This window comes from Manis pentadactyla, chromosome X (assembly GCF_030020395.1).
Source record: "Manis pentadactyla isolate mManPen7 chromosome X, mManPen7.hap1, whole genome shotgun sequence".
In the NCBI taxonomy this organism is placed as follows: domain Eukaryota; kingdom Metazoa; phylum Chordata; class Mammalia; order Pholidota; family Manidae; genus Manis; species Manis pentadactyla.
Genome location: NC_080038.1, coordinates 112598630 through 112625399, shown reverse-complemented (window position 1 = coordinate 112625399; position 26770 = coordinate 112598630). Strand labels below are relative to the sequence as shown.

The 26770-nt window shown below is 46.0% G+C and overlaps 1 protein-coding gene across 4 annotated transcripts in view; it reads left to right on the top strand.

Annotated features, from left to right (window-relative positions):
- Positions 1-458: 458 nt before the first annotated feature.
- DOCK11 (dedicator of cytokinesis 11) overlaps positions 459-26770 on the top strand; it is a 179246-nt gene continuing 152934 nt past the window's right edge. For 3 of the 4 annotated variants that reach the window (XM_057495238.1, XM_057495235.1, XM_057495232.1), the window contains exon 1: positions 459-694. In XM_057495238.1, coding sequence (XP_057351221.1) covers positions 593-694 — 102 coding nt within the window. In that variant the 5' untranslated portion in view covers positions 459-592. Of the gene's footprint in view, positions 695-17992; positions 18777-26770 lie in introns of those variants that run through there. The other variant, XM_057495236.1, reaches the window with a different exon arrangement.

The window sequence follows — 26770 nt, the reverse complement described above, 5'->3', positions numbered from 1 at the left end:
TTACCCACCACCTATCTACCTACACACACACACACACACACGCACGCACACACGCACGCACGCGCGCGCACACACACACACACACACACACCACCCCACCCCACCCCACCCCACCCACACACCACCGCGCGCGCGCAAAATGAAGCAGCCAGAGCTCCCCTCCCGGATGCTGCTGCACCAGCACCTCAGCTGCGGGCGGAGCCCGAGCCATTGCCACTTCCCCCCTCTTCCCTCGTGACCCTCGCTTCCCCTCTCCCCCCGCAGTGCTCCCTCCCCCTCTACACAGCCTTCCTCTCCAGACACACCCTCCGCCCCGGGCGGGTCGCGAGCGAAGCTCGCTCTCCAGGGGAGGGAGAGGCCGCCGCCGCCGCCGTGGGGCAGGACGGGGAGGGGGCGAGCCAGCCGAGGAGGGAAGGAGGGAAGGAGGGAACGAGGGAGGAGCAGCGGGAGGGAGGGAGGAGCAGCGGGAGCCGCGCCGCCGCCGAGCTGCGATGTGGCCGGTCGGCCGGCGTGTAAACAGAGGGAGCAGCAGTAGCAGCAGCAGCGGCCGCGGCCGCCCCGGCCCGGCGCAGTGAGTACGCCCGCCGCTGCCATGGCCGAAGTGCGCAAATTCACCAAGCGGCTCAGCAAGCCCGGCACGGCGGCCGAGCTCCGGCAGAGCGTGTCGGAGGCTGTGCGGGGCTCCGTGGTGCTGGTGAGTGGCCGGGGGACGCGGCGCCCTGGGGGACGCGCTCCGGGCGGGAGCGACCGGGTGGCTTTCCCGCGCGCTGGGGCTCGGGTCCTGAACGGCGCTCGCGGCGGCCGCCTAGTGCGCGACGCGCTCGCTTTCTCCGCTTCCGTGAAGTTTTCGCCCTGGCCGCCGCTTGCTGGGGTCCGAGTCCCAGGCGCCCGCTGACAGCGCCGCAGCTGCCGGTCGCGGGGAGGCGTGCGCCCTGCTGGACGCCGACGGGCCGTGGGGGCTCGGAGGGCTGCGCTGGAGGCGGGCGCTGGGAATTGGAGCCCCGGCCGGGGGAGTGAGCTACAGAGCGGACCTCGCGCTGCTCTAGACGCGGCACAAAGAGCGGGGACCAGGGATCGACAATACCGCGATTCCCTCCCGCGGGCACCTGAGGCAGCTCAGACGGAAGGATGCGATGAGCCTTTTGCACAGGCACATTCGCGCGCGCGCGCGCACACACACACACACACACAGCACACACACACACCGTGCACACAAAAAAGAACCCCACCCAGAAAGCCCCGCGTGCCCAAGCTCCGCGGGCGAGGAGAACAGAGGAAGCCGAGCGACTTCCTCCTGCTGCTGGGGAGAGGGAGGTGAAGGGTGTGTGAGGGGTGCTGCTGCCGCGGAGGGAGGGGGTTCCGGGGCAGGTGTGTGAGGGCTCGGCCGCTGCCAGGCGAGGGACCCTGGAGCGCTCCAGAGGCAAGGAGGTGGGGCCGTGGGGTTTGGGGGAAGATGGTTTGTGCCAGTCCAGGGATGGAGGACCTGGAGTCAGCCCCACCGCCCAGGGCCAGGGGTACCTCCAAGCCGGCAGGGCTGGGGGATGGGGATTTGAAAGCGCTCTGTCCCCCTGGGAGCTCTCCCATCGCACTCTTAGCCCCATCTTGATTGTCTGACTCGGGAGGAAGGCGGACGGGTGCTAATGGGCACTGGCTCCTCCTGTTTTTGAGGCGCTCGTCGTCAGTTTTCTGGACTAGCAAGGGAACCCTAAATAAGCAGTCAGGCTGGTTAATTAGCGTTTGTTTTGTTACTTTGGATTTGGGGGTTTTTACTCGCTCGTTTTTGTCTCCGTTTCCTCTCCTTACCGCGAGCGTGTCGTCTGCCGTGTTTGAATTTCACCCTTTAAGAGTGGGCTCTTTTTGTTAAAACAACTTACCATCGGAAGGGAATTTAACAGCTTTTCCTTGTAATTTTTCTGTTGATCTTGTAGAATCTGCGATAAAAGCAACATTAAAGGGAGGCTAGGGGCCTGATCCCAACAGTGGGGAAAGTTCACATTACTGGTAGTTCTGGAGGAGGATCAAAGGTAAAATAGGTACCTTTGAGATAAAGATCTGATCCTCAATAGCTACAACTGTGCAAAGCCAAGTGACTTTAAAGAAATCTCTCTCTCTGTGGCCGGATCCTTGAAAGTTTAATCCCGCTGTTCAGCACAGCTAAACCCATACCTTTAATGTTGTTTTAATGGACTTGGGTTATTGTGTGTCCCACTGACTTTAGAATGAGGTCCTGTTGGGGTCAGATTGGAACCTTGATTGTCATCAACAGCCAGTTTAGGGACGATGGCAAGCTGTTTGCAGGGCATTTATACCAGGGCTCTAGTCTTGGGTGATGATTAAGTGATTCAGTCCGCCGAGCACAGGAACTGCTTTCCTAAATTCAGGAAGAAAGCAAGCTTTGCTTCAGCACTGGTGGCTGGCCCTCTACCACAGCGTGTGAAGGGAGCCTGTGAAGTGGACAGACAGATGGCCTGAAGAGAATAAATGGGACACAGCAAACCTCCACTGGGATGTGACCAGCGTCTGACCTGCCACCCTCGGCGGCAAAAAGTTAACATTAGCATTCTTGCCTAAATTTCTAGTTTTAAAAATAATTTGGGGTAGCACAGGTGCACCTGACCCTTCCTAACCAGTGACTTTGTGGCAAAGCTGGAAAACCTGTTAGGAGGGGGAGACTCTTTTGGGAGCCACTGCCTGCCTAGCTGACTTGGGACGGAGGCCACAGATTTTTACCACGCAAGGCACAGGAATGATATTTATTTACTACTCTGGTCTGTGATCCACTTTGAGATTTTGTGAGTGGAGAACAGATTCTAGGAATCTAAATCAGTATCTGTTGGGCCCCTACTGTGTGCAAGACACAATGTTAGGTGCCCTGTAATCAGAAGGGAATGTGATGACTTTCATTAGTTCCCACCTGGGTTGGGTCTCTGTGTATGTATTTGTCAGTAGGACATTCAGATTATGTACACAAATCTATGTTAGGTTATTCATAGCACTTTAGTGAGTGCTATTTTTGAGCAGTTCACTCAATTAATAAATAAGGAAACAGTCATTAAATGGAGTGGATTCTCCTAAAAGGCTCTCTTTCTTGGCCCCTGCTTTTCTGACACAGAGCTGTTAACCAAAGTTAGCAAAGCCACGGGTGGTTGGAGAGCAAGTGGACCATGTTGCAGCTGCCACCATAACTTCTGATTCTTTGCTGATTTAAGCCCCAAAGTGTTTATTAGGGACAGCTGAGGTGGGAGTTACACTTGCTACTATAAACCCAGGACACTGACATTAGGGCTTTGAACATGCAGTCCCATATCCATAGGACTTTACTATGGAGCAATTCCTGGAGCAGGACAAGCTTTCATGTGCTGCATCTCTCAGGAAAACTTGGAAAACCCTTCAAGGTGGAGAAATAGACGGTATTTCCTGTTTAGATTTTTTTTTTCTACTATTACACCCTTTGCTGGCATGTTGTTAACATTGTTCAGTTTTGCTCACTGTTTGAAAAATTCAGAAGGCCTGGGCTGTAAACAGCATGTAGTGGTGTGTTCAACCCTTTGTTCACATATTAGTGCTTCCACGGGTTTATTAACTACGTAACGAAGCAGATAGAGACCCTACTTCATTGCTGCCTTTTCTGGTAAGTTTGGCATTTTTACGGTCGGTTTTAACCCAGGCAAAGGGATAATTACAGAATTAACCACCGGCAGAGATCTCTCAAGAGAGGTTTGGGGAGGAATATTATAACTGAGAGTGTATGTGATCAACAGGTGTTTACGTATACACACATTTAACATGCAGAGTTTTCCTGCTGTTTTTGTTACAGTTCAGAATATAGCTATTTGTAACTCAAGGGGAACAAAGGCATTTGATAACACCTGTTGTATTCTGGCTGCTCTTAAGAGGAGTCATTGTGTCAGCTTGGGAAAGTCATCTTGTAGGTGTTTAAATACTGTTTTGCTGCTGCTGAACTTACCCTCAATTCCTTGTGCACCAAAGGATCAGGAAAGCGTTGCTAGATATTACGGGTTTAGCCCCTTGAGGCAGGACGGTGCGTACATCACTCCCTGGCTGGCCCCGACCAGATTTCATGTAACTCTAGTAGAGAAAAGCTCTCCAAAAGCTGAGAATGGCTGAAAACCGTGTGCAGCTGTGGACGCCCCCTACCTGCCACACACACCTAGCTTTGCGTGGAATGTTCTTGAGGTTCACATTTAGGGAAGGCCTGAAAATGAATCAGCTCCCCTGCTCCGCTCCCTCTTCCCAGGGGAATTTGTGGAAGGTTCTTAATATAGGACAAAGCAACACGGTGGAATAAAGCCAAGCGTTTCCAGTTCTCAGACTTAGCTCTGCTCTGAATGAACTGAGAGGCACTACTCCTGTTCGCTTCTCCAGGTTAGGAAACCCCCAGGGCAAGTCATTCCTGGAGGATCTGTCCCAAAAGCGCACTGCAGAGTTTACTGACTGTGAAACCAGAGGCCACCTCACTGATCCCTCTTTGAAGCACCAAATAGTAGAATTTGTTTCCTACGATGAACATGTTAAACAAATTTTCTGGGTTGATTCTTTTCCCATCATCAGTAAGCCTTCTAAAACAATGCTTATTGCTTTATTATGTAATAAATGCATGTTTGTTGTAGAAAAGTTAGAAAAACAAACAATTATCATATATTCAGAGGGACTCTGTTAACATTCTAATGTATATATGTTGAAACTTCTGTCTTTGTGTGTGTGTGTATATGTGTATGAAGACATGGATTGAAGAAATATATCACAAGCTTAAATGATTTCACTTACCAAGATCTTAGGAACATTTCTTCATATCAAAAATATAAATCTGCATGATCATTTGGAATGACTGCCAGAAATTCCACTGTGGGTGTACCATAGGTAATCATCCTTTATTGTTTGCTGTTTTGAGAATTTCTAGTTTTGTGGTGGTATAAATATGAGTTGTCCAGTACAGTAGCTATTAGCCACCTATGGTGATTTACATCTAAGTGTAAGTTAATTACAAAAATCAGCTCCTAACCTGCATTTGCCACAGTTCAAGGGCTCAATAGCCACATGTGTACTACACAGGACTGCACAGATAAGGACCATCTCCATCACTGCAGAAAATCCTTTAGGGCAGCGCTGGTATAAACATGAACTGAATGAACATCTTTGAGCAGACATTTTCAAACTTGCCAGATTGTCCTTTTAGGATAAATTTCTGGCATTGGAATTGCTTGCTCAAACATTTTGAATATTGAAAACCCCTCTTACACATGCTGCTAAATTGCTCTGCAGAAAGTTGTTACTATTTACTCTTTCATCAGAATATGGAAAGTGTTTATTTCCCATCTTCCATCCCAACACTGGTTATTTATTAATATTTTTAAATCTTTGTCATCTGATAAATAGTACATCTCTGTTCTAATTTGCATTTCTTTGATTATTCTTGGACAGTTTTTCATTATGTTGAGTAGCCATTTGTGTTCTTTTGAGGGTTTGAGAGAACCTTCTTACAGACTGATTTCCTTATTTGTAATTCTTGCAATAACCATCTCCACCCCCAAGATTCTGTTTTGATAAGTCTGGGGTGGGGCCAGGCATTTTTTTTTTTTAAATTCTGGACTGACTTTTTTATTGAAAAAATATTCTGGGTTAAGAATCAAATAATTTTAGTGCGCTCTCATTGGTTCTGCATTGTTTTTCTTTAATCCTATAGTCTGTTGTTCACAAAGCAGCTTCATAAATTAAAAAAAAAATGTAAATTGGAATTTTGTTCCTGTTTCAGGCCTCCAGTGGCTTTCCATTATACTTTGAATGAAATAGACATAATTTGCGCAAGATCCTGTATAAAATCTTGGGGCCAGGCATTTTTAATGTATTTTTAAAAACTACCCAAGGTGATTCTGATGTGCACAGAAGCACTGATCTAGACCTCTTGCCCACCCAAGGCAGGGGCCCCTGACAAACGGTTATTTAGTTTCTCCTTAAACACTCCCTGCCTATTAGACCACTCTGTTAGAAAAGGTTCATGGACTTGGGCTCCGTAAGTTTACCACCAGCCAGGCCTAGCTCTGCAGTTTGGATCCACACAGAATATGTTCGCTTCCTCTTTCACATGACAACCCTTCAAATATTTGGAGGCAGTCACCATGTCATTTTTAAAGCCACTCTTCACAAAGCCAAAGAGCCTTCATTCTTCACATGACTTGGTTTCAGGATTCTTCCCTGATCAGTGTCACCCTATTCGGGGTCTCTTCCAAGGTTGCAGTATCCTTGAATTCGAGAGGCAGAGCCCTGGGCTTGAATCGGACCTCTGTCACCTGCTTACACTGTGAACTAAGGCAAGTAGCCAGATCTCATTTTCCTCATCTGTGAAATGGGGATGAACAGCTCTACCTACTTAGCGGAGTTCTTGTGAGGATTAAAGAAGGTAATATGTGGAAAGTGTCTGATGTATAAAGTGATTCGTAAAGCTTAAAGAAAGAGATCTGGTGGGGGGGAAAAAGTGTTCTAGAAGGGTCTATCACAAAACCCAGTGGAGGAGATGGGGTTTCTTACCCATTCTGGACATGGGTCAAGAAGTCAGGGACTGTGTATTCATCTCTATTCCCAGTGCCTCCCACAGTGCCTGGAATGCTGTTGGTACCCAGCAGGTAATACGCTGGCAACAATATATTGGATGGATAAGGTGTTGGGAGGCTGGGTAACTAGTTAAAATATAGTTACACAGTTCTGGACAGAGATAACGAAGGCTTTAACTAAGGCAGTGAGAATGGAGATAAGGGTGAAGACGTAGGAGATGTTTGTTTCACTGATAATATCGACAGGATTTGGTGATTTTTGAAGGGAGAGTATGGGGGAGGAAGAAGTGGAAGGGAGAGAGATTGGAGATGGAGTCAAGACGACTGAGGCTTCTCAGTTTGGGTGAACAGCAGGGGAAGTTTGTTTGGTGATAGAGAAAGGGAAAAGAAAATGAGCAACCCCAACTCTCGAGAGGGTTGGCGGGGCAGAGCTAGGTTTCAGTGAAGCAGGGTGCTTGCAGAGAACATTCTAGGGAGAGGCTAAGCATGTAGTGTAGTGTTGTTGTTTCGGCAAAAGATTAGGGTTCTTGGGGGAGAAGAAAGTGTTCCAAATGGAATCAGGAAAGGGAGGAAGAGCCAGGGACTGAGCTGACCCAGATGAGATGAGATTGTAGGCGAGATTAGCTGATTAAAGAGGTTTGCACCTTTGGGGGTGATTTGGGAAGTGGGAGGCAGGGCTGGGAGGAATGGGCTTGGAGGCCAGCCCCAGACTTCCAGTTAGAGTGGCTCTGGGAAGTTAGGTCACCCCCCGGGCAGCTCGACCTGCCAGGGTTCAAGCAGTTGGGGCTGCGAGGCCCATAGGCCTCCTTCCCCAGGTGACTGAGGCAGGCGAATAGGATGTTTCCTGCCTGTAAGTAACTCACTGGCAGGAAGGGAGATTAGATGTATGCAAATAACGGAAATAGACAAGATAGAAGCACAGGGCAGGAGACTGGTGGTTCTGCCTTGCAAGTTCAGTTAGTTCATCATCTGCACTCACACCCCACCCCCACACCCCACGCTCTTTTTCATGATCCTTAATGTTTTTCCGGAGTTTGGTTCTTTTTGGCTTCAACAATGTTAAATAGGTCTTCGCTGATGAGCAGTGTTAATCTCTATGGCATTTCCCACATTTGACCACAGAGGCTTCTTTTTAATTTTTTTTATTTTTTATGGGAATGGAGAAAGTAAATGATTAGTAACTTAACACTGAGAAATTTGTATATAGCAGCCACGTGTAGCTCTCCTTGCCATTCTTTTCTGAGACCTCTATGGACTATAAGAAGTGCTTGCCACCTTCCAAAATCCCCAGTGCCCCAACCTCAGGAAGCCCCCTTGCCTATCTGTTGGAATTCAGTTCAGAGGAGTCAGGAACCTACCTGGTTTTGCTTTCTGCTGAGATACAGGATGGCCAGTAAGGCATGTTGAAAATGATTAGCTCTTATTAACATGGAAGGGGAGGCCAGAAACCACACGAGGGAGAAGGAGCTAGAACCATTTCGCCTTTTCTGTAAAACCTAATGGTGACTTTATGACACATACCTCTTTGGGATTTAGATCTCTTGGTGCCCTTGAGCTTTTGACAGGAGTGCAGAGGGGCTTGTGCCTGTGTCAGCCTAGAGCCAGATGCCATGATTCTTGCGGGGCCCTACCCTGAAGGCTCCCAGATCAGTAACTGGGGCAACGAGCCAGGCTCAGTTAGCTCCACTGCCTAGAAGCTCATGCTTGTCAGAGCGGAGTGGTTACAAGTGGGCCCTGGTAGGACGTAGCACAGGTTCAAAGTTCGACTCAGCTACTTACTAGCTCAGTGACCTTGTGCCCGTTATTTAACCTTCCTGTGTCTTGATCATCCTCTCAAGTCAAGGGCTTGTTGAAAGGCTTAAACGAGTTTTGCACGGGAAGCCCTTAGAGCAGGGCTTGACACATGGAAAGCACTCATGACTGGTGGCTCTCATTACTATTCCCAGGCATCTTACGGTGGACAAGGGAAGGGCCTCCAGTCTGGGGAATGTGCATGCAGGGCCCTTGGCAGAAGCACTCACCTTTGTGACAGGCTGTTCAGGGTGGGTTTATGCAAAGGGATGGATAGAGGAGAATTGGGCTCTGTATGGAAATGTAGAACTTCAACGCTCTTTGCTATCCCTGTCAAAACTTTACTGACATCCCTTACACTCATTAATCCTCACTTTCGAGAATCAAGTCGATAGTGCAGCATTTTTAAAAATTTTGTTATCATTAATCTACAATTACATGAAGAACATTATGTTTACTAGGCTCCCCCCTTCACCAAGTACCCCCCCCCCACACCCCATTACAGTCACTATCCATCAGCGTAGAATCACTACTTGTCTTCCCTGTGTTGCACAGCCCTCCCCATGCCTCCCCCTACATGCTAATTATACATGCTAATCGTAATACCCCCTTGCTTCCCACCCCTCTCTTATCCCTCCCTTCCCACCCATCCTCCTCAGTCCCTTTCCCTTTGGTAACTGTTAGTCCATTCTTGGGTTCTATGATTCTGCTGCTGTTTTGTTCCTTCGGTTTTCCTTTATTCTTATACTCCACAGATGAGTGAAATCATTTGATACTTGTCTTTCTCTGCCTGGCTTATTTCACTGAGCATAATACCCTCTAGCTCCATCCATGTTGTTGCAAATGGTAGGATTTGTTTTCTTCTTATGGCTGAATAATATTCCATTGTGTGTATGTACCACCTCTTCTTTATCCATTCATCTACTGATGGACATTTAGGTTGCTTCCATTTCTTGGCTATTGTAAATAGTGCTGCGATAAACATAGGGGTTATCGCAGCATTTTTTTTTTCTTTCCCACTTCTGCCTTTTTTTTTTTTTTGTTATCATTACTCTACAATGACATGAAGAACATTATGTTTAGTAGGGTCCCCCCTTCACCAAGTGCCCCCCACAAACCCCATTATAGTCACTGTCCATCAGTGTAGTAAGATGTTGTAGATTCACTACTTGTCTTCTCTGTGTTTATTACAGCATTTTTTAAAGGAATCAAGCGAATATTGAAGTTCAGATACCTTTTTAAAGATCTATTTTGGAAACGTGTATTTGAGTGGAAAAAATTTTAAAGCTTAAAGGTCTCCTAAGAAATTAATGTACTTTTATATTTGGCTATTCTGGTTTTGTGGTAGCAGAATAAGTTCTGTTAGGAATCATGTGTACAGGTTTCCAGCAGAGTTGATATTGTGGAAAATAAGCCAGCTGTTCCAGGGACATGTGCTTTATTGTCTTATGTATGACCTCACACAGTCACGCCCAAATTTGCTATTAATGATTTCCTGCAATTCTTCACCTTGTTTTTATTGTCCATTGAGTTTATCACTCACAAGAAGTTGTATTTTTGCTTTTCTTGAGACAGCTTGTGTTGGGCTGCGTATGTTTCAAGCTGCTGAGAAAGGTTTGAAGGTGCTCTGTTACTTCAGCATCCCATCATGTTGCCTTCCCTACTGACTGAAATATTTCACTGGGGGAGATGTAACTAAGAAGTCAAGTGTTCTTCCAAGCCTCTGAGACAGAACATCTTTATTTGAAGTGTTGCAGTGAAGTGTGTCAGGAGGCTAGGGAATACATTTGTATACAATGTTCTTAAGATGATGACAAGACCCTGTATTTTGATGGCCCCACTCTTATGAAGAGTTAAAAATGCTGTTAGGTGTCTGACCTCGCATATTCTTGCAGATCACTGTTAAACACTGCACTGGTGTCTCCCCCTCCCTCCACCCCCTTCTGCACGTGGGGAAAAGAGGCATGGTTTCAAGTGAGGCAGGCTGTAGTCATCCATATTTACGAAATGACAGAACGGGAAATGAACTCCAGGTGCCTCGAGTCCTTTTGGAGGAATCAGGTGAAGAACCCCTAGCTCCTGGGCCAGATTCTGCAGCAAATCAGGTGGCGGAAGTTCTTTTTATGTGGCTTTGGTGATGATCTCTTTCTATTGGGAAGCAGTGTTTATTTCTGCAGAAGCTTAGGTCTCTTCAGCGGGAGGTGAGGACCAAAGAAAAAACAAGAGGGGTGGGGTTGTTACTGAGCAATGTGGGCAAGGTCAATATAGATTTTTTTCTTTGCCAAAGTAAGCCTGAGGATTCTTGAGAACTGTTTGCAATTGGCCGCTCTTGGTTTCCCTGCTGTTTGAATAACTCCATTGGAAAAAAAAAATCTCCAGAACACTGGCTCTGCAGAGGTACCTGGCATCACTTTCATGGAACCGTTTTTATGATTTTTTTCGAGTGGGTTAGTGCTGTCCAAAAATAACAACGTATATATGTCTCTCCATGCCGTTTATATTAGCTTAGTTTTCCCGCTTGAGAAACTGCCAGCTGTATGCCTTGCAGGACCTGGTTTCAGTGTTCACAGTGAGCGGTAGAGTGCTGTTGGCATAACCAGTTTATTTTCATAGGTCAACAAGTTCCTAATGCTTCAGCACATTAAATGGTTTCCTAGAGACTTGAAGGAGGGAATGCCACCTTCTCAAGGTGCCTAACTTACCACCAAGAAGTAACTGAAGTCCAGAAGGCTCTGAATCAACTGTTGGAAAGGTTGAATTCAATCATTATTTGCAAGCTCATAGGAATAGCTCCCCCCTCTGCCCAGCAGCATTTAGTCATGCTCTGTTGCTTGTGGAGCACTGCTAACCTGACCCAAGGGGACAGTTGCTCCTCCCTGACCAGTGACTGTCATGACTGCTTGCAGAGGAACTTTGCCTCTGCCTGCCCCTTCCAAGTGAAACGGTCTGGCAGAGTTTCTCACCAAGAGAGCCAGAAGAGAATCCCATAAGGCTTCTCGATTCAGTTCTGTAACTGAAGCCTGGCTGTCTCCCTGCTTCCTTCTCTCCTGTCTCTGCATGCAGCTGAAGCCACTGCAGTGTCCAAAGCATGATGATTCCAGGCTCAAGAGACCAGCCTGGGCCTAAGCAGGGGACAGCAGAAGACTCTTGATTCAGAGCTCGGGTTCTGGGCCTCAAGTCCTATAGACTGCTCTTCTGCCCTATCTTTACCATCCATTTCCGGATAGTGACCGGAAATTTTATCCTTCCGGTTTTTATCTTCCTCCTTATTCCCTTATGTCACTGTCCCAGTCGTGGTGTCCTTGTCTTGACCCCCTCCCCTGTATCTAACCCCCTGCTTTGGTTTTCCAGCCAGTTGCCCAGTTCCTCTAGAAAGTTCTGGTCTTGCTGCTGGTCCTGGGGAGGGCTGCTCTACCCACACGTTGATCGTAAAACAGCTTGAGCTCAGCACAGTGGGAGTGCGGACTGAAGGGGTGAATCTGCTTAGAGAACTCAGAGGAGTCAGAGTGCTGGGCTGAGGAGGTCCAGCCGGTGGCCCTGCCAAGGGTTGGTCTAGATGCATGGCCCATTAGTTTTCTATGGCTGCTGTTAACAAATTGCCACAAACTTAGTGTCTCAAAACAACACAGATTTGTCATCTCACAGTTCTGGAGGTTCTACAGAGGCTCTAGGGGAGAGTCCATTACCTCACCTTTTCTAGCTTCTAGAGGCCGCCTGCATTCCTTGGCTCATGGCCCGTTCCTCCATCTTCAGGTCCACAGTGGCTGGTCAGGCCTTTTCCCCGTCATGTCACCCTGACACTGCTCGTGTCGTCACATCTGATTCCAACTCTTCCACCTCCCTCCTTCCCTGAGAACCAAGCACCCTTATGACCACACTGGTCCTGCCTGGATAATCCAGGATCATCTGTGCATCTCAGAGTCCTTAACTGAGTCACCGCTGCAGAGCCCCCTTTGCCATGTAAGGGAACATATCACAGGTTCCAGGGATCAAGATGTGGACATCTTTGGTAAACACTGTTCTGCCTGCCGCATGGGCGTTGCTGGGGGAAACGTGGAATTCTGGACTCAGCTGAGTTCTAAGCCCGGATACCGATGTTAGGGTGGCGGAGGAACAGGGATCTGATAGACTGGCAAACTGTTAGCCAGGTGCGGAAGTCTTCACAGAATTAGAATCAGGAAGCACAATCCCTTTTGAGAATTTTGGCTGAAAGAAAGCAATACAGGCTCGCAGTCTGCAATTTCAATTTGGATGTTTTCTTAAATTCTTCATAATTAGAACATTTTTTTCCCCCCACAGAACTCCCTCAGTCTGGAGTTCTTGTAAGTGGGCACTGCTTTCAGACTTGAGGTGTTTCAGGATACGAGCTGGCCAGACGCTTAGTAGGCACTTAGCCAGCTTGGGCCTATGGAATTTTCCACCCTCAGCTGATGAAAACAGTAAAGAGGTAAGGGTTGTGAGGCAAGTGTGTGTGTTTAAAAGAGCAAGGGATGGTTTCACGTCACAGAGAATACCACTTTGGCAGGCAGGCCCCAAGACACTGCTCATGCGTCCTGTGCGGGAGACACTTTGCCCATCCTGAAGGTCAAGTTAGGCCGGGCATGGCCTTCTTGCATTTCCAAGGTAATTGCAGGACACTTTCCCAGAGATGGATTTCTAAAACATATGATTAGAGAAGCAGAGGGAAGGCCTGGAAAATCTCTCTGATCCCTTCTGGTTTCACGATGGTTTGTTTCAATTGAGAGAATTCTGGCCTGGAAAATCTCTCTGATTCCTTCTGGTTTCATGAGGGTTTCAAATGAGAGAAATGAAAACTTCCTCTCTTCACCAAATCCAGTGACTGTCCTCAGAGAGATACTTATCACAAAAGCTTCCTGGCCGATCCCATTTGCATTGGCCAATCTATATAATGTCCATGATGAGCTGATGGCAGAGAGCTTGACTGCCCTGAAGAAGCACTCTATCCTGGACGTGGCTTACGTTCCATTTTTAAATCAATGCTAATTGGCCATAGCAGTACTTCTCTGAGGCCTGGCCTGTCTTTTTTCAGGCCCTTGGATAGCTGACCTGGCTGTAATGCACTGAAAATTATTATGTGAAAGGTTGGGAGTCTCCCAGATAGTGTGTAAAAATCTGTAGAAACAAAATACACATTAACTATCTTCACTTTGTCCAGTTCCATTTTCCCTTTTCCCTGTCTCAATATGAAAACAGTTCAATTCTCTTTATAAGCCGTCTCAATTTTTAAAAATTCTGATGTGTTTTCAATGGAATTATCTTAATTTTTTTTTCTATAAATAAAAAATATATACTATTCATCTCTAATCCATAAAATGCGAAAGGGTATTAACTGTAGTCCTATTTAAATCTCTAGAAACTTGTGTTCATTTTCTCCAAATTATAGACTCTTTTCCCTTCAACCTGGCCTATTATATTATATTTCATATTATTTTACTGATCTGTTGCTTTCTTTTTTACTGGCCCTCATCTGACCTTCATAGCTTTTGGGTAGTAAGCATTCAGGCGCTGAGGTGCGTGACAGGATTGACGTCTTAGAGCTCGGGAACATCTGGGGCTGTGGTATATACCAGAAGGAACTAGAAACCAAGGGTGTTGTTGGACAGGGAGAGAGAGAAAGAGAGAGAGCGAGCTGTGCTGAGCTGTGGGAGATAGCTGCCTTTGCTGAGGGAAAAGATAGTTATTTTCCTTCAGTTCATGCTAAAATCCCAAAGGAAATGCTTTTAGAACTGGTGCTTGAATTAAAGAGAAGCAGAAAATCTATTTCTACTGATTTCTTTTTAATGGAGTAAATCTATTTAGGACAAGGTGGTGGGGGTGGGGAAGCAAGACAAGGACTTAGTCTGAGGAAACTAAAGGATTAAACAAGAGTTAAGATGAAAGGAAGGGTTTTTCTTTGTGTGTGTTCCATTATAATAGACCAAGAGATCAGAGATTAAAATATTAACGATATTTAATGAGGGTAGCAGTATATTTTTAGATTCAGACAGGAAGAAATCAAACCCTTTAGAAATTGTACTAGATAAATGGAACAGTTCTGTCTGGGACAAATAATAAATGGGAGTAGACATTGATTCAGGGGATGGAGGGCAGTACACATTGTCAGCTTGCATAAATCAAGACCCCAAAGCAATTAATTAAGGAATGTAGAGAATACTTGTGTGCAGTTCTCCACTGCAGATGCTGACTGGAGCCCAGTTCTCCAACTTAGATGGAGGTCAGAGACTTGTGGCCACTGGAAAGCTGTAGAGGCCGTATTTCTTTTGAGAGCTAAGGGTGGGGGGACTCAGGTGCCAGCTCGGCCTGCCCTACTCCATCGTCTTCGCAGCATCTCACCTGTTCCCAAACTCATCTTTCCTCAGGCAGCAAAACCGGCTGGACAGGAATGGTAGCTATTGGAGGCTGCCCCTCTGGGCCCTTGAGACTCTCAGAGTGTGGCCCCCACTGGGGCTGGCTTCCTCTTAGTGATGTCCTCTCCCTACAGAGTTGCTTTCTTCCCCTTTCTACTACCCACTAACTGTTGTCCTCTCATTCTGATGTTCTTCAGCTGCTGCTCGTGGTGTTCATCTCTCTGTGTGCGGCCACCTTCCAGGAAAGTCTTCTGTACATGTGGCTCCCTGGTCCAGCCCTCCCACCATTACTCTCCCATAGCCAGCCCTTTTCTCCCTTCCTCCGTGAGCTGGGGCACTGCATTCTACTGTGGGCACACTCCCATTCTTCCCTTCTCATCTTTTCCCTCACCTCTTCCTTCCCTCTCTCCTCAGTGTTTGGTCAGAAAGTGTTGTCCATGGGACAGAGCCATGGTTTGTTTTTTTTAACCTTTTCTTTAGCCAAGGATGGAAAATTCCAAAGGCCTGAGCTAGTGATGGCTGGGTGCCTTTTCTGGAAGTCCAATGGCCTGGATGCCAAGGGAATGTCATGGAGCTACGTATCTGGCAAGGTTGTCCCCTAAAATGTCCTGGGTTTGGATTGGGTTCCAACTAAAAGAAGTGGAGGTTCTATCTGGAGAATTATGAAATCGGAATGAAGAGTTTAAGAAATGATAGCATTACAGCTACAGAGCCCAGTTTACGTCACTTTGTTTTTCCTGCTGGGGTGAGTTGGGAAAGAGAGGCCTTTGGCTTAGTAGACCTTTCAGAAGTGAAGCCTTCCGCATGAGAGACAAAGTTCCTGTAGCTCAGTTTAATGCAGGACTTTGCTTTGCTGGGGTAATACTTGGCAGAAACCACACCCGTTTTAAGCGCCCAGGTACATCTCAAGAGTCACTTTGCTAGGGAGCAGGAGCACCCTCCTGGTTGACACCAGGTGGAGCTGAGCCGGTCTACCCCACCGTCACATTTCTTGCTGCCTCCCTGGAGAAATCATTTAGGCAGCATTTTGTCTGTGTGTCCCTAGGGGTTTAACAAGTCAGGGTGGACCATCTTGACAGTGAGCAAAAAACTTCCGATCTTGAAATAGCTAGAAGTTGACCACCACTCTATTGCCTCTCAGGAGAGGATGAGGGAAAATTATAAAATCCTCAAACCCGTAAAAAGTACCAGCTCTACCTGCATTGGCCCCACGTTACTGTAAATTTGCACCAGATTTCCAAGCGGGCCTTCACGCGCCTTCCTTCCTGTCCACCAGTAAGGCGCCTGTACCCCCTTCGAATCTCTTCTCCCACCACATCTCTTCCTGTGGCCTGTGTTCTCACCACGCCAGATCATTGCTGTTTCCCAGATGCACGCGATGTTTTCTCCCGTCCACGCCTTTGCTGAGGCTGACTCTTCCTTCCTGCAGTACACCCCCACCCCACCCCCAGCCCTTCCCTCCTAAAGGGAATCCTGTCTCTCCTGCAGGGCCTAGGTCTAATGGCCATCCTGCCCGATTTGCCTCAAATTGCTCCTTCTGCAGGCTAACCGCCTCCTCCTGGTTGTACTGGTTTCCTGTGGCTGCTGTAACAAATTACCACAGACTGGGGGGCTTAAAGCAACAGATTTATTTTCATAGAATTCTGGAGGCCAGAAGTCCAAAATAAATACCACTGGGCTGCACTCCCGCTGGAGAGTGTAAGGGAAAGATCCCTTCCTTACCTCTCTCAGCTCTGGTCGCTGCCAGCATTCCTTAGGTTGTGGCTACATCGCCCCCCCCCCCCGTCTCTGCCTCTGTGATCACATGGCATTCTCCTCTTTCCAGCTTTGTCAAATCTCCTTTTGCCTCTTTCTTCTAAGGTCATTTGTGGTGGCATTTAGGGGCCACCTGGATAATCCAGGGTGATCTCCACATCCCAGGACCCTTGACTCAATCACACATGGAAAGACCCTTTCACCATAAGGTAACATTTGCAATTCCAGAGATGAGGATGGAGGCATATTCTGGGGGGTGAAGGGAGAACATTTTTCAGCCTATACCGCTATTTCTTTAGTTTTAGAGAGGATTGATTTCATTCTGCCTCTTAACTGTAGTTGCTGACAACCTCTCTGGGTCATTAGAGTGTCAGTGCTTTAAGGAGCTGGCAGGAGAGTGGAAAGAGCTAATGCACAGTAGTAGTCAGAGTGCTAGAATGTTCCGGCTATTCGGCTGACAACTGTGTTGCCTTGGGCAGGCTGTTTAACTTTGTGAACTTCCTTGTGTTCATTTGTAAAATGGAGACGGGAATATTGACCTCACAGGGCCGTGCAGAGTTGTTTATAATAGCAAAACAAGTAACCCCCAAATTGAAACAAATGTTCAAGAGTGAGGGATTGGGCAAGTGTTTATCTAGACAGCAGAAAACTATGCAGTCATTAAAATGACATCAGCATTTATTATTGACATGGGGAAGAATTTAGGTTTATGTAACAGCATGCAAAGTATGTGGTCGTATTTTTTACAAAGTAATGTGTGTGTGATACAAATGAGTTTAGTTAATCACTCTGTGCCTCAGTTTCCTCATCTGTTAAGCAGAGATGATAAAACTGACCTCACAAGGTTGCTGTAGGAATGAGTAAAATAATAAAATGAAGCACTTAGAACAAAGCCTGGAACACAGGAAGCACTGAATAAATGTTAGCTATTATTGTTACATTCAAAGAAACCATTCTCAGAGTATGTGTGGGGATTTATGATGTTTGTGTGTATAGGTAATATTAACAGTGTGTATGTCTGGGATTATGAGTAAATTTTATTCTTTATATTTTGTTTTTAAATGATTATTCATTTGTTTTACATTGACTGTATTATTTTCATAGTCAGAAAAAGTAGAATTCAAGACATGTTCCATTCTTTCAGACTTGCTGTATTTATGGGATGTACATAAAAAGTTTATGTGGCATTGTAGTACCTGTGTAGTAGTTTGCACAATGCTATTGTTATTAAGATAATTTCTCCTATAATGCCGCAGCTTCTTGCCTATTGCTTTGCACATCCCACATTTTCTTTCTGTTGAGTCAATAACATTAGGGTGGTCCAGAAATTAGAGACTTCAATTCCCATTGGCTTTTCATTCCTATCTGCTTAAGTATCCCCCAAATTTTGAACTCAAGGCATTCTCTATAAAGTGAGGTTTCGAAGGGTTTATGTGTGTGTATGCACACACACATACCACATGCATGCTTGCATATCATATGCATCTATATGTTTTATATTACCTTTATAATTTTTGACAGGCAGAGATGCCTACCGTGAATTTTCTGAAATGTAAACTAAAATTGCTGTCATCTTTCTTGCATGTGAAATGTGTCTCAGGTTGCTGACTGTAGTCATCCTTGGCCAACATTAATACTGTTAATCACAAGAGGAACTTACATTTCAAATAAAGCTAATTAATAGGTGCCATGCATCGATATTGCAAGGGGTTCTTGGTGCAATTTTCCTGATTTTGAACATGCTGTATCTTTGTTCTTTCCTTAAAAATAATCTTAGACTTCTTGTGGATTTCAAAAACACGGGTAGGAGAGTTACCGATGAGTGAGGAGCTTTGAAACAGAAGTTCTTGCCTCTGACATTTTGGATAATTAGATTACAGCGGGCATCTTGGTGAGCAGGGTCTGTTTTCCCCTCTCAACCGTGTGTCTTTTTCCTAGCAGCATGCACATCCTAGAATTCATTTCTTTTTTGTTGCTTCTGTCTTCTCCCTACCACATTTCTCACTCCTTTCCAAACCCCACTCTGATCATGATTTAAAAGTGCCATATAAAAACGAATTTGTTGCATTTTCCTTTAATGTATCCCCTCTATCCCTTTCAGCATTTAAACTGAGTTTTGAGTATTTCCTCTTCATAACTTAGAAAGTAGGAGGGGGAGGGAGGCAATGAATAGGTGGAGCATAGAGGATTTTTAAGGCAGTGAAACTACTCTGTGATTCTCCAGTGGTAGATACAGATCATCGTCTATTTCTCCAAACCCAAAAGAATGTCCAACACCAACAGTGAACCTAAGGTAAACTGGGGGCTTTGGGTGATTATGATGTGTCAGTGTAGGTTCATCCATCGTAACAAGTGTGCCACTCTGGTGGGGGCTGTTGACAGCTGGGGGAGGCTGTGCATGTGTGGGAGCAGGGGATACATGCGAACTGAGCTCTCTGTACTTCTGCTCAGTTTTGCTCTGAACCTCAAACTGCTTGAAAAAAAGCCTGTTTTTGAAAAATAAGGTGCAAGAAATATTTTCTTTTTGTAAAAAATAAACTTAAATGTAGTCCTTTTGTGCTTATGTGAACCTTCAGTTTTTCTGTCGATCCAATGGTTCTAAGTTTTTGTTTCCCCAGCCCATGTAGTTTGGAAGGTTTCATTTCCAGCTCTCTCGCTACCTTGTGTGGCATAAAATTATGAAGAGTAGTAGTAAACGGGGATTGATCCCTTTGAAGGCTTTGGATGAAAAGTGCTAGGGAAAAGCAGAGCAGTTCTGTCGTTAGAGTGGAGGCACTATGAGTCAGAAATTTTAATGTTGACTCCTCACTGTGTGACCCTCGAGGCAATGCACCTCGCCAATGAAACGGTGATGTGAACCACCAATATCACGACGAGGTACCTGCTAATCAAATTCAGCCTTTGTCACAGCTGTGTTTGCCCCACGACTCTCGGGCCTTGTGCAAATGAGATCATTTAGCACACTTTAGGGGAATCTGATTTTTGAATAAACTTGATTGGAATCCTTTGGCAAAGCAGACAGTCCCTTTGTGATGCAAATGACCACCCACTAATTCATATCCTTTGTTAAGGTAGGATTTAAGGCTTTTTTAGGTTTTTATAACTCCTGTGCCATTTAAAATCAGATTGTTTTGGTGCCCGGGAGAGAAAATCGTTCTGGGAAGTTGCATTAACTCCTTCAGCCCTGAGGAAGCCGTTTAGTGAATTGTTTCTGGGAACAAGATAAGTACCCTTGTCACCTGAAAGGTTCAAAATAGCCTTTGTACGTGGCTCCTTAGTTTCTGAAAGAACATGACTCATTCCTTCATTATAACTTGAAAGAAATCCAGATGTCAGAGGGCACGGGAAATGGACTTAAGTTATACTTCTAAACACCAATATTGGAGGATTTACACATTAGGAAACCAAAATGATATGGGTTAAAAGTTGATATTTGGAGTCACTATATTAGGATGTGGCAGAAAGGGAAAGGGGTAGGTTGGCAGTCCTTTCTAGAATACTCCTTGGGGAAATTCTTGCTGGCCGCATTATGGGTCTGAGTGCCAGCTGTACGCTGTGTACCATAGGTTGTCTCATTTTGTCTAGGGAGCCTACCCCATCCTAAGCCCCCGCATTTCTGACTGCCTCATGTTTACCTGTGACCCCCATGATGTTTCTTCTGCCAGCAACTTAGGGTTGCTTCTCTCCTCAAGCAGCCTTTGGAGCCATCTTCTGCATAGGACCAGTGAAAGGAAACTAAGTGTGCTAGAGCAAGTCTTGCATTACTGTTGGGAGATGGATTGCATTCCTGTGCCTCTTAAAAGCCACGTTCTTGACGATATAAAATGGGGCTGTGGAGGGTGAGGTTCTCCAAGTCTGGGTCAGCCTTTGCCTGTCATTGACCTCAGTGGATGCCACTTAATAAAAAAACAGATCAGGGCTCACCCTATGGAATCATTGCTTAATATTGTACATGACTCATTGGAACTAGTGTTAGAAAATCACTTCCAGATGTGTAGCAGAATCTTTTCCAAAAGGAAGAAAACTCTGGAGAACTAGGCTAGTTTTCTTGTTATTACCTTAAGGCCAGAATCAAGTCTTCTGTATATGGTTTAGTCAACATATGTTTGGAGTTCTACGTCCTATTCACTTAAGACTGGCACCCACATAAATGGGGCAGCGTCCAGCCCGCCTCCTTACCCCATCTCAGCTGACCTCTCCACATCACCCATCTTCTCAGGATGATGATGAAAGGTCTGGATGCCTCACCTAGTCCCTCAGGCGCTGGCCTCATTCTTTATCATTACCAGCAAACATTCATTGAGCGTTCCTCTGTGAAGGCCTATTGCCAGGTACGGTGAAGGACGGAAGGAGTATCTAGTTGGAGAGCAGCAGTAGTAGTGTGGGTGATACGCCAAAGTGAGTGAGAACGCGAACTCAGGTTGAAGTGCCACTTTCTGGTTGTGGAAAATTGGGAAAGAATACCCTTTTTAAGTCTCAATTTCTTTGTCTGTAAAATGGGAGTGACAATGATCCTAATTCCTCCTTCGTAAGGTAAGTGTGAGGCCTCAATAAAATAATCCACGGTGAACACTTGGCCTCAAGTGTTACCTGTTATTGTTCATCTCATTTGCTCCCGGGGGGTAGTTTGTGTGGGGAAGAACCTCAAACGTTGAGTTGTTGACTGATGCCCTGCAAGAAGCCACCACAGTGTTTTATTTTTTTGAGGTTCTCTTTTAATTTAATTCACTCTAGCAGAGAATTCACTGGCTTCCCCTGTTCGCTGAATTTGCAGTTGGGCCCTCTTAAAAGAGGTAATGTGTTGACAGATCTTGCAGATCACGCAATAGGCAAAAGGAAAGTATTTGTAAATAGCACGGCCTGGAGCTCTTGCAAAAAGCCAAGCCTGCTTTTTACAACAAGATGTTTTTGGTAAATAAAATCTTATGTTTTCCATCCTACTTTTATTTCACACCTTACCTATTATCACACTGTGATTGAGCAGTTTTTTTTTATTGAATCAATCAATTTGTTTCTATACTAGAATGTGATAAAAACATCTCTAAAACTTGAAAATCACATTAGAAAAGGTAAAGATCTAACCATCCCTGTTCAGTAGAAATTTATGTCTCTATTCCTTTTGAGGAGTTAAAAATGGTTAGAAATTTGTGAAACTGCTACAGTTAAGCAGCCCTGGTTTGAATCCTGACTGTATTAGTTTTCTATTGCTCCACAGCAAATTACCACAAACTTAGCAGCTCAAGATAATTTCTCATATTACACGTTCTCTGGGTAAGAAGTATGGGCAGGGCTGGCCCCTCCTCGGGGTTTCACAGGTGTTGGCAAGACTGTGTTCTCATCCAGAGGCCTTTTCCAAACTCCTTCAAGTTTGCACAGTTCAGTTTCCTGTGGTTGTAGGGCTGACTGGTCCTGTTTTCTTGCTGGTTCTCAGCTGGGAGTGGGGATGGCTGTCAGCTGCTAGAGGATGGCCCTCAGGTCCTAGCCATGTGGGCCTCTCATAACATGGCAGTCTGCTTCTAAAAAGCCAGCAAGTGATTGTCTCTCTCCAGGAAGGACCCAGTCGTTCTTTTGGGGATCACCAGGTTAGGCCAGGCCCACCCAGGACCATCTCCCTTTTGATGAACTCAGGGTCATTTTATTAGTCATGTAATAACAGGAGTGACATCCCACAATATTCACAGATTCCCACTTCCACTCAAGAGGAGGGGATTATACAGGGCGAGTGGAATGGGGGCAGGGATGTTACAGGGGATTTTAGGATTCTGTCCACCACACTGACTGTATCACTCACGTGTCCAGGTTGCCTGACCTCTGTTAGTCTTAGTTTTCTCATTTATAAAATGTGAGCAATGATAGTATTTTCTACCTAGGATTATTGTGAGAGTTAAATGCGATAACATGTAATGCATTTAGCCCAGCACCTGGTGCTTAGCAAGCTTTTAATAAATGTTGGAATCGTGGTAGAGAGAGCTACTTTTCTTTCTCCTCTTGTACTTTTCCTTTCCCTGACTACCCTCCCCCCACCCCCACCCCCAAGATGAAATGGCTTTGAAGGTGGAATGTAGGAGCATATGCTAAAAGAGTGGAAAGGTTTTTTTCCCCTTAAGATTTAAATCCTTGAAAAAGGATTTCCTAAGAATAAAGGTTATTTAACACTGAAACTTCTAAGCAAGTTGTTTTGGAATGGCTAGGCGAAGGCCTTCCTACAGATAACCCTTCTCATTTGATTCTTTGCTGAATGAATGCATGTGCCGTACACAGTTCATGCTCTCCCCTGCCATGGGGTTTGAGATTTCCTAGTTAAGGGAAAAAGTCAAAGATATTGGTCTACTTAGGAAACAACAGCCGTGGGTAGGTCAGGGATCTATAATTGAGAAGAACTTTGATAACAAATGCTTCCTTTGTAGAGCAGCAAATAACAAGACTGCAGGACCTGCCCAGCGTTTCTAACCTTTAGTGTAAGAATATTCAACAGTTCAGCCTCAGAATAGTCACAAAATTCAGACTTAAATATATTCACATAAGCTACCGAGGTACAGCCATTTCAAGGTTCCAGAGCCATTCCCAGAGAAAAATGGAGCTGTGTTTCTTCTTCTTGTTGCCTGCAGAAATTGATTATTTTCCAAGTATTTTTGGAGTATAAATTCCCATGTGATAAATAGTTGTTTAGAAGCCGCATTTTGCCCAGGGGAGGGAAAAAAAGGGCCGAGACACAAGAAAGGCAATGCCTGCAATTTACAAGTGGAATCACTTCTGGAGAGGATGGGAACTGCCCTTGGGTGTCAGTTTTCATAATAATGACTTATATGTTCCTTTCCATTCAGTAGTAACAAATGTGCCCCGTTTTCTGCCCTGTCCCCACCATCCCGCCTGCCCCACTGGGCTCACCTGCCACACCCAGCCTGACTTCGCTTTCTGGGACTCCCATTAGTACACAAATGTCCTACAGCATGAGGTGGTGCCCAGTGGGGAGCGGGAGCCAAGTTGGGGGAGGAGTTAGGAGTTACCTCATTGAGAAGTGTCCCGTCCAGCGGGACCTAGTTATTTGTGGGGACGAGGGGGATCCGACCTGAAAGAAAATGGGGGCGAGAGAAGAGCGAAGGCAAGACAGTATTCTGATCAAGCCCTCAAATTTTATTGTAAGACGGGGGTAGATATACACCAGTGTTCAGGGGCAGAGTGGGCCATAGGATACTTGTAAGCAGGGGATTGGCTGCATAGCAGGGATGGCGCAGCGAGTTACATTCTGATTGGTATATGATAATGGGGAAGGAGGGGGAGAAGAGTATCTCTTGGCGCGCGCGGGCTTTCTTGTTGGCGCGCGCGGGCTCGCAGCTAATCTCCAGGAAGTGAAGCAGGAACCTCATGAACTGTGGCCATCTTGTTGTCTTTGTGTGGCTCCCAACATCTCCTCCCTTTCTATTTATTTCAGAAAGGTGGGCCTTAATCGAGTGAGGGAATAGAGGCCTGGCTCCTCCAGCAGGGTAACATTTCGCAAATGCTCTCGGTATCTTTTAGGGAGGAGAGGCAGAGCTGAAAGCCAAATTGATCTTAATATATCAAGGCTTTATGTACATATGGATACCAACCTCTATGCAAGCCAGGCGTATTCTCAGGGAGGACCAGAGAGGTTCTAGGAAGAACCCTCCCTTGCGGTACTTTGTCTCGCACTCATCTCGATGCCCATACCCTCATAGTTAGGGGTATGTCTGGTTCTGGCTGACCAGCATATGGGCCACATTAAGTACGGTGCCAGAATCGATGGTACCATGGTTGAGGCGCCTGTAAAGTTGAGAACCGGAGACCGGGAGCATTGGTTGGTTCGGTGTAAGACTCTTCATCACAGGCTGTAAGTCTGTGATAATGAACAGCAACCGCTGGCTTGACGAGCTGGTCAACCTGCTCTCGAATAAAAACTGTCAGTTTTCTTAAGGCCCAAGGGCCAAGAGACACTAAAAGGAAGAATCCTGCCAAGGGTCCAAGGATGGTGGGGATCAGAGTAGTTAACCAAGGGGTGGCAGAGGTCTAGTTTTTATACCAGGCCTCATCCTTTTCTCTTTGTTTTTGCCTGGCTTCTAGGTTTTTCTTAACTTTATCAATGCTATCTTGCACTAACCCTGTTTTGTCTTTATAGAAGCAACATTCTTCTTTAAGAGCAGCGCAGAGGCCTCCTTCTTTCAGGAAAAGGAGGTCTAACCCTCGGCGATTTTGGAGCACTACCTCAGAGAGAGAGACAACAGATTCTTTCAGGCTGTCTAAACCTTCTTGCAGATTTTGTATGTCTTTATCAATAGCCTGACTAAGAGCATAATATTGTTGTTTAGAAGTAATTATGGAGGCAATGCCTGTTCCAGCCCCAGCTGCTCTTAATCTTAATATCACAGATAAGGTAATGGCGGTTACTGGCTCACGCTTAGTGCGAGTAGAGCCCGAGTAATATGGAAGGAGGTCTTCGGTGGGATGTATGGAAATCTTGGGCATGAGCATGACTAAAACACAATATTCATTGTTAGATATTAGCAAGCGCGGGTTAACAGAGGGCGTTATGCCAAAGGAGCAAGCAAAATAAGTACCGTTGGGCGCGACAAGGAATTCATAGGACAGCGGGGGTGAGAAGGAGCTGTTACAAATGGGTATTAGCTGAGGGGGTAGACGCAAGACGGGGCTATGTATACAGAGGCCTATTCCCGAAAGCTGCGTCAATGTGAGACCCGGAGAGGTCTCTGAAAAACGGGAGGGGTCTGACCAGCGAGTCTTGCTGGAGTCATTGGTAAGTATGAGGTCTGCTGAGGTGTTTACTAAAACTGCTATCCCTTCGTAAAACGGGGGAACGGGGGAGAAACATAACCAGCACTCGCTATATCCAGTGGAGTTAAGGGATTCTGCAGTCACATTAGCCAGGCCTTTAAGGATTTCGCCTGTAGAGGGTAAAACTGGGGGGAGCAAGGCCTGGAAAACAGTACTAGTAGACAGGGGAGAAGGGTTAGAAGGTCTTGGGTCTCTTGCCTTAGGGGCAATAGGGCCAAGGACAACGTGCTTGTTGGCGTTTGGAATGGATCGAATTAATTTGATTTTAAAAGTGAGCCCAGGGTCCTTTCCTGAAACATAAAGCCTTAGCCCCCATTCATGTCCCCTGAGCCATCTATCAATAGGGGCCCTTTTTCCCTTGTCAGTAAAGGCAATGGAGAGCGGTGTACATCGCCCCCTTGTGGATTGGGTGCTTTGACATTCTGGGGTAACAGTTGAGTTAGGCTTGGGATTCCAAGCCCTACTTACAGTTATATAATCCCAGGTGGAGCTAGGCTTCCAACTAGCATCTCCTGTAGTCTCACACCCCCAGGAGTCACAGAAATAGGAGTCTCTATATCCACATTTATAGTTAAGGGCTCGATCTCTATGAGCTCCCGGGCAAACATAAAATTCTGTTTCTCTGAGGTAGGTTCTCCTAGGGGTGTTGTTACACCCAGGAGAGGTGGTAGATTGTCCCTCAGGGTAGGTCTCAGGGGAGGTGGAAAAAGGAAAGTAAATGTCTGGGGTCCCCCAGGCTGCAGAAGCTCCAGCGGCCAAGTCACAGAGGTCAGGGGCAAGAACAGGCCATGGGGGGGAACTTGCTAAGGTAGAAGAACTGAAAACGACGTCTCCTGCTTCACTGGTGACTGTCCAGGTGAAATTGAAAATCTGATGGGTCCAAACGGGGCGAAAGGTCATGACGAGGGTCAATAGTGTAGAAATCTTCATTTTTGCCTCCTGAAAATAAACAGAAAGGGAAGGCTTCTCAGGGGTTAATATGCCCTGGACTGGAATTATTATTGTTTTTGCCTCTATTTGTGTCTAGGAGTTTAATGAGCCTATCTGGGAGCCATCGGGCATTTTGTGCCTTAGCATCATATATACAAGCATGTCCTTTCCCCCATATGAGCACAGGGTCAGGCCCGTGCCATGTGTTGGTCATCGGATCTCTCCACATAGCCTGTGCATAATTATCTGCCGTGGAGGGATGCCAAAGGCGATCAGCAGCGGTTTTACCCGCGGAGTCATAAGTAAGGAAATTAAGAACAAACAGTGCATGATTTAGGAGTGTCTTTGCATTACCTGTTTTCGGATAGAGTACTTCTCCCCCCGACTGAAGTTTGAATAACATGTTTTTAAGGGTTAAGTGGGCTCTTTCAACAATGCCTTGGCCTTGGGGATTATAGGGAATTCCTGTTATGTGCTTAATACCTAACTGCGCACAGAACTGTTTAAAGCTAGAGCTGGCGTATCCAGGCCCATTGTCAGTTTTTAAGA